This window comes from Ixodes scapularis, unplaced genomic scaffold, assembly GCF_016920785.2.
Source record: "Ixodes scapularis isolate PalLabHiFi unplaced genomic scaffold, ASM1692078v2 PGA_scaffold9__187_contigs__length_104089568, whole genome shotgun sequence".
NCBI lineage: Eukaryota > Metazoa > Arthropoda > Arachnida > Ixodida > Ixodidae > Ixodes > Ixodes scapularis.
In genome coordinates this window covers 74,966,416-74,980,988 of record NW_024609884.1, presented here as the reverse complement: position 1 = coordinate 74,980,988, position 14,573 = coordinate 74,966,416, and the positions used below count along the sequence as shown (strand labels likewise).

The 14,573-nt window shown below is 43.7% G+C and overlaps 1 protein-coding gene across 4 annotated transcripts in view; it reads right to left on the bottom strand.

Moving 5' to 3' along the window:
- Window positions 1–4,453: 4,453 nt before the first annotated feature.
- LOC8042986 (eukaryotic translation initiation factor 2-alpha kinase) overlaps window positions 4,454–14,573 on the bottom strand; it is a 71,161-nt gene continuing 61,041 nt past the window's right edge. For 2 of the 4 annotated variants that reach the window (XM_040500738.2, XM_029994352.4), the window contains one exon: window positions 4,454–5,500. In XM_040500738.2, the coding sequence (XP_040356672.2) occupies window positions 5,327–5,500 (174 nt within the window). In that variant the 3' untranslated portion in view covers window positions 4,454–5,326. Of the gene's footprint in view, window positions 5,501–10,627; window positions 12,600–13,498; window positions 14,374–14,573 lie in introns of those variants that run through there. The other 2 variants (XM_042287520.1, XM_040500737.2) reach the window with 2 other exon arrangements.

Here is a 14,573-nt window from a genome sequence, read left to right as displayed (position 1 = left end):
GCTTCCGCTGTACTGCCCATAATTATCCACCGTTCACCCCTGAGCTGACAGTGCTGTGGGATCTATGTGCTCGTTGGGCCAGTCACGCTTCTATCTTTTGCTACGTGATCACGCTCCCTCGTCCAGAGAATAGGGCAGGTAATGAAAGGGAGGTGGCTGATTGGTCCGGCAAGTGGGTATTGCTCTCACCGCACTGTCAGCTTAGTGTGAACGGTGTACAGGGAGTGTATAGTGACTCGGTGCCGGGTGACATGTTTTAGGTACCGCGGATGTATCCCAGTGAGAAGGCTTTCCAAGGAAAGGAGGTACGAATTAGTCCGCCATGTTTTCAAACTTTTGTACCGAAAGGGAGGCTTTTGAGTTTCTGTGCTCTCTTTTGACCACAAAACGATGTGCTACTAGTAAAATCCCAATCTAAAATCATATGTCCCAACCCAAAATTCACTTCATGGCCCCTTTAAAATCTGTCTATAATTGACCGATTTAGTGGTTTTAGATGATGCTCAACAAGTTTCTAATTCGAACCATGTGCTTATTTTCACTAACAATAAAGTCATTAACAAATTTTAATTATTTTACTTACTGTGATGATTAGCCCCCTATATTAGGTCCCCCTGGCCATATAACTCACTTGTGCAGAATGCATTAGTGTATCTTTTGGAGCTTTTTAAAAATCTGTTCTAATTAATATCAAATGCCCCGTATATACCTTTATCGAGCAGTAAAAGGTAGTCCAAAGTGCTGCAATGTCTAGTGGGATCCACACCCTAGCATTTCCTGCAATTTAGTTGAGAATGGAGCATAATAAATGCATGCATGCTTGGGGCAATGGTAAAAGTGTAATACCAAATTTGCTGGAAGAAGGAAAATTTATATTTGAAATGAGTTGCACAGAGTTTCAGCATCGAGATATTACATTGTCTTGCAAATTAACTTCTTATATATCAGACGAAATAATGCTAGCTTTCTCGCATTATTCCAATAGGCATTATTATTGCTTTATCAGGCGTTGCTTGAAAAGCATGGCACGCTGTACCCTTAGTGCCCCCCAACCGATGCTCTGTCAAGCTTGACTTGACATGCAGATTCGGACAGGACAGCCGCAGCTTTGTTTGTTGCTGCTTTGTCATCCAGTAACCTTGTAAGCATCTTTGGACTATTAAGAGCCGTGCTTAGCAGCGTTTGCCCCTTTATTAACTGCAGTATTACTTGAACCTGATTTATTGAAGGGGGTTGCAAAGCTTGAAGTTGCAAATCTTCTGTTCCCCAATGCAGTGTTTCTCTTGTCCATTTTTATTTAAACCGCCGTTCCTGTATTGCTTAGAAGCAAAAGCAAGCAAAGACCCTGCAGTGGTTGCAGCACATGACTCGCTCTCTCCCACAAGGGTAGTGCGTGCGAGTTTTATACTGTCGTACATCTTGACAAATGCCTTCACAGATGCCAATCTGCACACTTCCTCTTGGCAGTGCACCGATTGTTTTTAACTCTGCTCTGCAGAAGTTGCCAATGCATGATTGTTGCCTGGATGCATGCGTGTGGTGTGCAATAGTTGCATGTCGAGCAACACTTTGTTTGCAGCCTAATACAAAGACTGTAACTAGCATGTTGGCATAGATCTGTAGGAAATGAAGGTATGGAATAGGGTTAAAAACAGATGTAAAGACGGTATGTGTCAGTCTTCAATGCCAGTTATTCCATGCTTTTATTTTTCCTACATATATCCTGTAATAGGAATATTGCCCTAGGGATTTCTCGCTTTGGTGAATGGTGTGGGATACATTTACAAGTGAAAGGACTCTTCGACGATTGCGCTTGGAAATGGTGTAATTCAAGCTAATTGCTGAAAGGGATGGAAAAGCCTTTCATTAAAGTGGTTGCTTGTTTGGAAGTGATATATGGCACAGAGCCAATTTTAAACCAAAGGCCCTGTGGTGATGCATCTCAAAATGTAGTAGCTGCATTTAGAAGGGTCCTCGGTAGGGGTGTACAAATGGTGGTTCGAATCTAGTTGTACTGCATCACCCGTGGCTTCTGTGTGGAAATGCTGACATCGATATAGTATTCTTTTTTTTTTTTTGCACTGCAGAAGCCCGCAGAGATGGTGCTGTGCTATGTGAATCGAGTCAATGCTGCATAGCTCTAGTTCTTCTATAGTAAGTTATAGGCGCAGTGGATATGCTGGTCTTGTAGCACCTTGCAACACATGGCAACTAGCAAACCCAATAAGGGTTACTTTGCAGTTGCTGCAACAGGAAAGCTAAAGCAGTTCGTAGCAGCGGCCAGTGTTGTTGCTGTCAATGTAAACTACTATACTTCAAAACCAAGGGACATCTTTCATGCAGTACAGCTGAAAGAGAGCAACTGTTAAATGTTATGATGGCAGTACATGCACACACACCATTGCACATGCAATGCACACACACACCACGGTCATGCACTCTGCATGTTCACTTGTTCCTCCATCATTTGTCGGAGGGGAATTGTAGTCATGTTGCCGATTCCACCCCTTCTATGGCCTGTTACAGAAAAGGGGCTACCCAGTCGGTTAAAGCCAGAGCTGTTGCACTGGGTGAATTTTATGCTGTTGGATATGAGAGTAGCATTTTCCTTTCCATTGCAACTAGAGAAAAACTTTCATTAGCAATAAGGTCTTATGCCCAGAGGGTAAATAAAAGAAATAAGGAAAAAGGCCTGTAATGAACAGAGGTTGAACTGGTGTTGCCATGTTTAGTAAACTGAAAAAGGAATGGATAGATTTATTTGGCTTGCCTGACCTGGCTGAACTACTATTTCAGTTTGGAGACTGCTGCTTTTGATTCAACTAGAAGTTACAGCTGCTATTCCAGGTCTTTTGCTGCACGACTTGTGCAGTTGACCACCAAACACCGGGATTTAGAATGTTTTGCTAAATCAGAGGACCTACTGACTTAATAAAGCAATATTCTTGTGAAGTCTATATTTTCACATACTGGCATTAAGTGGTCATGGATAAAGCTGATAACCTAAATATTTTTTCCAAAGTCCCTATTTTACGAGACCCTAAGACCCTAGGGATTATATGCGTGCCATAATGAGCTGTCGACTTGAGTGAACCATGCACCATATTGTTTCTGTCGTTAAACAGCTTGTCACAGGCGACTATAAATGGCAGAAGAACCAAAAGGTTTTCCTCCCCCAGATGTTGCATGATGAAGCAGTCTATACCCTTTCACCAAAGGCCTTTGTTCAAACATAGTAGGAAATGGAGGTTTTGGTTATGTGTAAATTGTTTCTACAATGTGCAAACAGGGATTGCTCTCATTCCCTAAAGCAGTGGTTCTCAAATGAGGGTCCACAGAGGCATTCTAGGGGTCCACAAAACCCAGCCTCATCAGTTGAGCCCGTCAATAAAAGTTGTCTTCTCAGGGAGAGAAAAAACTTTCCAATTTTCGGGCGAGTTTTTTTGTTTTTATGTCAATAAGAGAAATCTACCACACACTAGCCCTTAGTTATACTTATTTATTAAATTACTATCGTTAACCTATAACCTTCCCTTCCCCTCTTTACGAGCAGAATCCTCCATCATCAGCGCCAACCCACAAGGGGTCCGCGAACCATCGATGGTTGAGAACCACTGCCCTAAAACTTTATTCCATAAAACAATGAATCCTTTCAGCTATGTCCATAACAGACTTGTTGCCAGGACAGATCGCCTTTTCTCACCTTGTGCTGCCCACAGTCCACATTATTTCTCAAGTTAATTTCCAAATTACACATTCAATCTCTGTTGGAACGAAATATTCTTAAATGCGTTTGTCAAGCAAACAGTTTGAACACATGCAACGAGCAAAATTAGTTTTCCTATTGGTCAATAAAGGCTATTTAACTTGGATGCAATTCTTTCCTGTATTACAGCAAGTGAATGGACAGCCCTGCAAATGGGGCGATTTGTCGGACATTCACATGCTTTGGGGGGATGGCTGTAAAAATTTGTGCACTAAACAATGTGGGCTCAATGAAAAAAAAAAAAAAAAAAAAAGTGCCAATGGCATGGCACCAAGACCTTTTGCAAAAATTCCACAGGCTGTGCAGTCCTGTATGCTCCTTGTCCTCGCAGCATTTATCACGTTGCCCTGGAGAGCAAGAGTGATGCGCAGTTGCTCGCCAGCAGTTCCCCCGTCGTCTGCTAAAACCAATTCTGTACCTATTGTTCCCAGCATTCCTTCAGTGCTATGGACAATGGTGCACATTTAGCAGCGGGTTTATTGACCCTTGGTGTTTGGATTCGTTTACCATCTCTGCATGCAAGCAAAGAGAACCCGATGAGAAATTAAAAATTGGCGGCAGGTGTCCAGGATAACAAAGGTGTCATATATTTTTCATCATAACAGGCCTACTTGAAAAGCAGACAGACTAATGAATTAACGTTTTATGACTTTTGCTCTTTTTCACGAATTAACCAGAATAACAGTGTCAGCCCATTAGTATTTTTTAATTAAAACATTTCACATGCACAAGAACTAACATATTTAACTTCAAAATTTTATTTACATATTTACAGATCTGTACATAACTATAAATACCGAAGGAAGCTTGCTGGCTTGGTCAAGTTAAAGAAAAGGCTGGAGACACCATAAAGTGCAGTCTGCACTTCATTAAAACGAAAAAGGAAAATTCTTTTTTTTGGAAAAGGACAACAGCACAACATCCCAGAGGTCAAAATCCACTGTCAACTTCAGAAGTACTACCTGAATTTAGGTCAGTTTCATCACAGCACACCAAAAATAATCTCCGCAACAAACTTTCCCACCTATCACTTGCATTGGTCCAAAAACTTCCAATACCTGTCATTTCCACCAAAAAAAAATAAAAAAATAGCAAGTATGCAGTGCCACAACCATGCTAAGAAAACAGCAGCAGAAATGCTTTCACCTAAAAGCACCCATAACTGACACAATCCACAAAAAAGCATGCTTCATCAAATTCTGTTTTTGCTTCCCCTCAACTAGAGTGGCTTTTGAAATGTTAAGCTCCTTTATTGAAGCAGTACTTGGCATTGTGCCATCGTCTCATTTGGGATAAGCATTTGCTCGCTGTGCTTGAGCGTTAACTCTCCACACATTGGTGTGGAGAGTTAATGCATAAATTCTAGCAGCCTGCACCGAAATAAACGGTCGACAGAAGTCGCAGTGACACGCGCTCAAATATCGCTCCAAACTAAGGTACTCCGAGCTTTGGGTCCCTGGTAACAATCAAAAGGTTGAAATGCGACAAAACGGGTTGTGACTTGAAGATGGGTCGACAGACTCGCTGCGTTGGAATGCCGGGCGTCCCCCGAAGCAGGCGTCAGTCGGAGAGCGATGAAGAGTGCCTGTGAGAGAGGTTCCGACGGCGCAGCCTCGCCAGATTCGCCACCTCCTCGCTGGGCTGGAATGGCTGGAAGAGGCAATCCTGCCGGATGTCTCTTGCAGAGGGCCTCTTGTCACTGCTGTGGCTTAGGAGCTGCTCAATCAGCTTGCACTGCACAAACAAAATATGAGAGGCATACGTTACCCAGGCAGAGTATTTTGGCACGTCCAGGGAAGAAAAGCAGTGCAGGGCATGTGGTAAGGAGCATTAGGACCAAGTTTTAAATGCCATAATGCATGTCGTAGCATGGTGAGAACATACCAAAACAAAGTTCTTGCACAAAGTTGCGCCATTTGTGCCAGCTCATTCTATTGCAGTCTTAGTTGCCAACCCTCTCTTGCACCGCCGCTTCCAGCTGTGTGCCACTGTTCGCCGACAATAGTAAAACAAAAGCATGTCCCTCTTTTGTACAAGTTATCTTTGATCTCGTAACTAGAAAGGAAGAACTTCACTCTCTGGGCGGTGCCATTGTTACATGTTTGGGGGATAAGGCAGAAGAAACGGGACAGGTTTGAAGTTTTGTGGAAGGAGATCCTGATGCCCATTTTTTGTCTATGCGAAGGACCTCATTCGACTCTTCCATTCGTGATTAAAGGTTTTTGCTTGGACGTCAATGCAGAAACAGAACTGTGCCATGCACCTGTCCTTGATGGGGACCTGTGTCCCAGCTCCTCTTTTAGAACATATTTTTATTCCTGCAAAACTTTATTTTCAAATCAAATCCAGTTTTGTCACACAAATTACACAATGTTCGGAGGACAGCTAAAAGCCCAAAAATACAGCGCGACTAGGTCCTCGTCCTATAGACAGTTTTATTGTGGGCAGTGCCATTTTTAATACTGTGGCACCATCTAGCGAGCGTCAGGTTCCGCGGCCATGCTGAGTGGTTAGAAACTGCGAAAGTGCTCCTCTGGGCGCCGCTACTGCGTTGGCTGTGCTCATTGAGTGCTCCAAAGTGCCGGGTATCCGACTTTGGGTGCATCTTGTGTGCTGCAGATGGTGTTTTTCAACTCGTTGGGAACTTGTTGTGTTTTAAGTTACGACATCCACCAGTGGAGCGATACCGAGAAGAACGCGACACGAGAGTACTCAAAATATTGGTTCAGTTAACAGCGATTGAATTTTTCTTCAGGTGTTTTGTTGTTTCAGGTGCAGTACACCCAGAATATTTTTGGCATTTCGTGTCGTCTACAAGAATGCAATCGAATGTGAACAATATACTTTTGTTGAGCGCGTTGGTAATAGTTAAATATGAGAAGGAATAAAACATGAAGGAGGGAAAAATGTGCTGTTTTGTCCGCCCTTCACGTTTTATTCTTTCTTGTACTTAATGTGAACAAGGACGCACAAAATAAAAGCATTGGAGGGAACGATCGAAGGCAGCTCCCTCTGGCTTGCAGACGTTTATAAAGGTTGTAATTGAGGATCCTGTGTCGACGAGCGTGTCCTTTGTCTAGAACTGAAAACAGCAAAGTTTAGATGGGCTCATTGCTGGAGCGAGTCTATCAATGACTCGAAATCGATGCATAAGCATGTTTCAGCAATACAGACTAAGTTTTCTTTCCAGCTATGTTATGTACTAATGTGAAAAATAAGAACAACCCAGTCACGTGACGGTCAACGGAAGTTCATGGCTCTCCTGCTATCATGCAGAAGATCAAGATTAAGAAAAACCAATAGAACTAACTTTTTGACAATTTCCAGCCACACGCAGCAGTGGAAATGAGCCTTCAACTAAGCGTTGTAGATGATACAATCGAATCGATGTTGCCACTGCAAGATATAAGCATTAAGATAAATTAAGTTACAGAAAGTTACAAGCTGAAACAGAGTTTCTCACGAAAAAAACTTGCGCCCACCTTGCAAGCATAGCCCATGTTCATAGAGGGTACAGCGATAAGTTTGGTGCGCGCTGAATTCACAAACTTTTCCAAGCACACGCTAGGTAATGGCGTCGCGAAAAGGTCGGTCATTTGGAAGGTGATGGGGTTTTAAGACATTAGAGTTGCAGTTGCCTTGTCCGATCCCATGCACGATACAGATGTCATCCGATAATATTCTGTGCTTTCAGTTATTCGTGCAGCTTATTACCAAACAATGATGTCCCGATGACCAGAAGATTGTCGTCATTGATTCTGCTAGCTCTATGTACATTTGGAAGTAAAATAGAAGAAACCGTGAAGAAAACGACCAAACTTGAAGCAACACGCACATTCAAGACGTTCATCTGGGTTTTTCACTTGTTCCTAACACACCAGCAAGGAAGAAAGCGCCGGTAGCCCTTTCCCCTTTTCTCTCTTGCCCTCTTTCAGTAAAACGGTCTATACAAATTCACGTAATAATTGTACAGAATATCACTTATACAAAAATAAACTGATAAAAGCTGTTTTAGTTGTTACCCGAATCCGTAAAACTGAATTGTGCTCTGCATTTTTCACAGAGTACCGATTTATTTTGCCGCTCACAGACGGAGCAGACACTGCCGCTGCTAAAATCTCAACTAACCCCTGTTGCTTCAATAAAAGCGGCATCGAGCGCTCAATGAGACAATCGCTTTTCTTTTCATATGGCTTCATGGGACCTAGACATAATACATTCAACCGTGCAAACTGAAACCCTCTAGGGCAAATGTTTGTGCGTGCAACAGACATTTTGCTATTCCTTCTTATCGTTGCAGATAACACAAGTCAAAGAGAATGAGAATGGGGAAAGATGAGCCTTCGTATGACCACAACCTGTTCTTTGGGTTGTTTTTCCCTTTCTTTTGAGGGTGGAAGACAAAGCAGACAGACTACCGTAAAATACTGCAGAAGCGGCCACTTTGTTCAAGCACCCACTATTAACATTTCCCAAACTTGGGAATTCTGCAAATTATACATTACGCGCCCAATTTGACCTGACAAGCACAGACGTCTAGATTAACCCAGTTTTCAGTAAAAATGGGGTGGGCACTCCCCCGGTATTTGACGTTAACACACGGGTCCGGCGTGACACCGCTACGGTGGCAATCAGTTCATCGAACGATGTTTCACCGACAGTTTGTTTTATTGATGCGGGCCTGTCCACCACTACCGATCCCAGGCCAACGCATGATATCCTGCGTAAAGACCCTTTTTCTAAAGTTTTCTAGTGAGAAAATGGGTGGTTGTTGTGCTGTTGGATGTTCCAATCACAGCAGTCGCGGTTTTCGTTTTTTTTTTTTTTACGATTTTAAAAGAAAAAACAAAAATAGCAAAATATGGTTGGAATAAAATCAAGCACGACAATTGTGGATGCCAATGGAAGGCTCCCATCTTTGCGAGGTAAGAATGCTTGTTTCATCTTCGAGCTTCTTATAAAATTAAGTTTTTGTCGCAGTAGCGATGAAGACTAGGGAACTAGTTGCTACACAAAGCTCACATGTAATATGTAATGTGAATAATAGCAGCAACTATGAAGCGTTTTTCCTTGCCTTCTCCAAACCGCGAAGTGAATGAATTTATTATTCGATGCTTTCTAATAAATGTTATTTTTTGTATGACGAAGTTAGTTCTGTTGTCTTTCTATCTTCCATTATTTTTTATGAAATCGCATGACTATGAATGCTGGGATCTCAGCGCCGTTAGGAATGGTCAATCAATTGAGCTAAATCTATTAAAGCAAGCAAGCTTACCATTCACGAAGAGCTACCCGACGCTGAGTCGCTCAATGCTTATTTCGTAACCTTCCGTTATGAAACGGACGGCTCTAACGTTGCGACAAACGTTGGTGCCGGCGCTGGTTTTAATGCCAGCAAACTCTCACAACCTTCATATATTTTATTTATTTATATTTAACCTTCCAGCTTCCTAGATGTTTGGAGAACAAGATCACTGTTCGATTGCTGCGAGAGTTTGGTGAAGGCACGCAGTGAGCATGCACAGTGTGGCCATCCTATCTCAGGAGTACCGATCACTTCAACCAAGTCATCTGGTTTGACATGCTGATGCATAGTTAAGAAAAAATGCAATTAGGAAGAAACAAAATTCTGGGAAACTCTCGAACAAAGAGCTTTAGCTCAATTTACAATCTAACTAATAATTTTCTTCGAAAACACGGGCAACGATGGCATTCGCGTCGCCCATGCTTATTAGAACACTCTATGAAAAGCCCTTCAGCTGGGCATTAGAAGTTATCGTTGTGCACTGCTAAAATAATAAGAAGCACCCACTAGAACTGAAAATTGCAAAATTTACGGAAACGTAATCTGCGCGACGCACCGAACGTTCACGAAGCATTTCTCCCTCGAAACACGCCAGTTTTCGAGGGAGAATAGACATGGTAACTGGGATCTAACTAAATATGGCTCCTGAATAAACACGACACAGCCCAATACTGCTAGCGGATGACTTAAAACGCAATAAAACAGTCGTACGTTGGAGGAACCAAGAGCCAAGCATACGAGCATAGGTCCCTGGCATCAGTTGGGCTCCAAGATGGCAAAATGGGCGTGATCATGGCATTCGCGTGGTGTGTCAGTGACGTAGTTGACGAGCTGTCAAAGAGGCCACGCGAGTTGGCCAAACTCTCCCCTATATATGGCTCTGCGTGGGCGGATGCACGATGAAATGTCCCTACACAGGGTGTCTACCAAGTTGACATTTTCAAATTCCTCGAGTTTTCCAGGTTTTCCCCGAGTACTTTTGTGAAATTCCCTGAGTGACACAGAACTTTGTTTTAGGTCAAGATGGGCTGACACCATGTCACCAGATGCTGTCACTCTCTAGAAAAGCATGTTATAAAATTAAAAAAAAACGACATAATACAGTTTTAATGGTAACGAGTAACTTTTATTATATTCAAAAAGAAAACAGAACGGAATGGTTAGTAAAATTCATAGCGAATAAAATATAAAAAAGGTAAACGGAGGTTTACGTGACCCGCCACCCTTGATGTCCTGTGACCTCAGAGGTGGGGTCACGAGACCTCACGGTTACGCCGACCGCGACGCCGTTCAAGCCAGAAACGGGCGCCTAAGAGCTGAGCTCCAAAAGAATAACAGGGAAAGAAAAACGTAAACAAAGATGAGGCATTCAGAGTGCGATTGTTCGGCCCTTGTTGTCAACACACTCCACTGCTCTTTATTTTGGGGCTAAGGAGTCGTGCAGCAACAGCGGTGTTCGGGGAAAAGAGCGCACGCGACCGTTCCAACAGCGAGCACTACCTGCCCTCCCTACGCACGCGAGTGCCCTTCCCCTTGCTTTTGCCATCCTTCACTTTTTTTTTTTTGTTTTTATTGGTTGTTTTTTTAATTTTTTATACAATTGCTTTTTTGCTGCGTATCCCCGCGTGCGCGCATGCTGGCTTGGCGGTCTGCCAGCCACGCAACCCGAGCTATGTGCTTCCCGCCGGCACAATCCTACCCAGGGAGAAGCGAAGGACGGCCGTGCTTCGTCTTCGTTTGCTACATCGAGTGTCCCCGCCATGGGAGTTATGGGCGTTCGATACAGAAGAACAATGTGATTTTCTAGGGGATGTTTGAACTGTTTCATATATAAACAATAATTCTAAATACACGAGTGTGATATAACCAGGCTCGACTGTTTGTTTGGCCCATTCCATTGATATCTGAAGAATTTTGGACTGCAAGAATCCATCTCTAACACCTTTTAAAAATAAAAATAAAAAATTCCCCGATAGAAGCCCAAATTCCCTGAGTTTTCCCTGAGATTTCCCAGACTATTCAAAATCCCCGAGAATTCCCAGTTTTCCCAGTTGGTAGACACCCTGCTACAGCGTGCAATTCGTGCAACGAATGTCGATGAAACATTCGTGTCGACAAAACATGTGTCCATGAAAAGTTGTCCACGAAACAATGGGGACCCACACCCTACAGTGACGCGGTCGTCATCACAGCATATGCATTCTTCCTTCACTTCGTGCAAATCTGTCTTCTACGCACATGCAGTGCCACACTGATGCGGGCTTGTTTGTAAACTGTGCAATGTCCTATATGGTAAGTTGTGCCTGCTAGGTGCCATTAAATAAATCCTAGTATAAAAGCGCATCGATACAATTGGCAAAGGAATGTTGCGACTTGGATTCGTCACCATTCAGCTGCATGCAAAATATTTTTACTACCGATATACAAAAAAAACAAGTCTGCGTCAAAGTCAGCCGAGCAAACTCATTGCAGCCAAAACAATGCAAGCAACAAACACGATAATGAAGAATGTTCGGGTTCTTGTTTGTCGAAATTTGGTTTATTTGATGAAATGCCGCATCAATAGTGTACTTAGGTTTGAACGAGAAAATTACTATGTGGGATAGCTAAAAAAAAAAGAAAGCGTAAATCACGAAGTATTGCTCAACTTGAAACAGGCGATGCTCTATTGCAGGGGTCGGCAACCCACGGCCCGCGAGGCAGTTTCATGCGGCCCGCGGCTTGACACCAGATAAGCACCCCCCCATTGCCACTTCCTCGCAAGCTTGAGGACCACAAGGCAGTTTTGACCTCAAATAGGGTGATTCAGGAACAAAAAGTACTTCCAATTGGCATTGTTCTGCATCCCCATACTTGGGCAGAGAATGTCTTCACTTTCTCCCTGTCCCCCAGCTGTGCTAGTTAGCTGTACTCCAACCTCCTCTTCGTTGCTTCTACTCCTCTATAACCTACTACACCGAAAAAGTCGATCGCCTTTTCACTCGCAGATTTGCAGGTCCGCACTGTCACGCGGTTCTTGGTTCCACACGTGAGAGAAGCTACAAGAACTCTGCCCTTTTTGGCCAGGCAATTTAATTTGGTTGTCAGGAGACTACCCAATCAATAATTTGCTGCAGAGTCATGTATATTTTTAGTAAAGCCAAAAAACTCAACTGCTCGAAATCGAAACACGAGCACAGACGCTCATAACCGGAAGTCTTGTGGCTACACCTGACCGCATTTTTCTTTCTTCCTCCGCTTCTCCGGCCTCTGAAGCAGACAACGACAACGAACTTGCGTGCACTGTTTTGTCGCGCCATTCTTTCGCATTTATATCTCTTCCGCTCAGTGTTCTGCACTTGAAGATCGATTGGCCCATACCACAAACGACAGTTCCCAAGGAGCGGCCCCACGTCCGTTGCAATGTTGGTCCATCATGCACTGCCATCGCGTCGTCCAGCCTGCGTTGCAGCATTCTTTTTCGATCAACTTATTTGTAGCTTTCCGGAGGCCACAAGAAATGGTGTTCATATTCTTTTCTATTTTTAAAGGGACACTGACAGGGTGTTTATGCCCGCCGAGGTTTTTAGTTGTGCATGACATATGAGAGCCCAACTACCCAGAACACAATTTGCGACTCGAAATTTGGTTTCTTTCCGCCCGAAAACTGCCGATCAAGAACTGGCCGGTTCGAGTCTCGCTCACTCTCTTTTCCATGGTCACGGGCCGTTTTCTAAGGTATCGAAGCGACCACCAAATTTAATCCAAGTCGTTGGTCACTGAAGGCAGACACTCAATATTAAAAATAGAAAAAAATATGAAACCCATTTTTTGTGGCTTCTAAAAAGCTGCAAATACGTTGATTGGAAAAAAAGTTGCACAGAGAACCGGAAGCATTCTGTGCGTGCGTCGTTTCGCGTATCGTGGGACTCGCGGGGTCGGCGATGGCAGCGGACGACGGGCGTTGGACCTCTACTTCAGAACTGTCGTTCGCGGTACCGGCGAATTCTGTCTGCCTTTAAAAGAGAAATTTGGGACTGATCAAAAGAATTGGTATTCATCCCCTACAATACGCCCGACCACCAAGCCGATTTGCACGAAGACGTCGCCGAGCCGTCGCTCCCTTCTCGTGGCTGAAGACATCGCTCGCGCAAACGTCAAGCACGACGGGTCTACTTCGGGTTGAATATGCACGCGTACGATTTCTTTACTATGTCGCCAATACGTGGTGCTTCCCGATTTCGACCCGGGAGTGCTTTTGCTGGATGAAAATCGGCAGCAAACTTTCCAACTTACAGTTTACCGGCTGCATTGTTACTAAGGGAAGAAATCACCCAACAAAAAGATGTCCGAGTAGCTCGGTCGGAAAGACGTTCGCTTCACACGCGGTAGGACCGGGATCGATCCCCAACGAAACTTTTTTTTTCAAACATTTTTTTATGTTTACATTTCTTCTTTTTTTTTATATATATCACTGAAGAAACAAACAAGAAAATAACAAACAAATGTTGTGGACGACACGTCGCTGAATTAAATGGTATGGGATCTCCTTTTTGACACCTGCGAACTCAATCTAATCACTTTCCACAAAATGCAAGAGGCATATAAATCAGGTAGCGTCCGCTTTCCGAGGTGCCTATAAATGCTCTACAGGAATTGCAGCCAGCCATTGGTCCCGATCCCGTTGATCTTTCGGAAAGTCTGCCGCACAATGCCACTTTTTTTCGGACGCAGGACATGTGAGCCAGCTCTTCACGCAACATCTTGGTTGTATTCTTTTCGGAGCCGATCATGGAAATTCACCACGGGGACTCACTACTCATCTCCAACTCCTCAATGTACAAAACAACTCATCTTGGACTACAGAACAGCGAGCGGAACAAACATAACTTTAAAAGAATCGCGCTGCAAACAGTTCCCACTACGCCGCGGGTCGTCTGCTACAAAAAGGAGAAGGAAGGAAAAAAAAAAATTGCACGGTCGGGTGTAGCCACGTGACTTCCGCCACTCCACTCTCTTCTCTCCACTTCTCCGACCTCCGTCGGGTTTCGGTTTCGAGCAGTTGCGCCTTTTGGATTTATTAAAAAAATACGCTACTCTGTTGCAAAATATTAATTGGGTAGTCCTCCGACACCATAATGAAGCACCTGGCGAAAAATGAAAAAAATATTTTGGGGGGTGTCAGTGTCCCTTTAATATTGAATACGTGTCTTGGATAATCCACGGCTTTGAATATACTTGGTACACATATCTTGAATGCCACATGACCATGGAAACGAGAGTGAGTGCGACTGAAACCGGTGAATTCTCGACCTGCTGTTTTCTGGAGGAAAGAAAACGAATTTCGAGTCGCAAATCGTGTTCTGGATAGTCAAGCTCTTACAGATCACATTCAAATAAAAACCTCGGAGATCATAAATACCCTGTCACTAGCCGCGTTTACATGGATACGACTTCAGCGCATAGACTCAAATCATCATTCAAAGGAGGCCGATGCGGCAATGTTTACATGAATGCGCACCA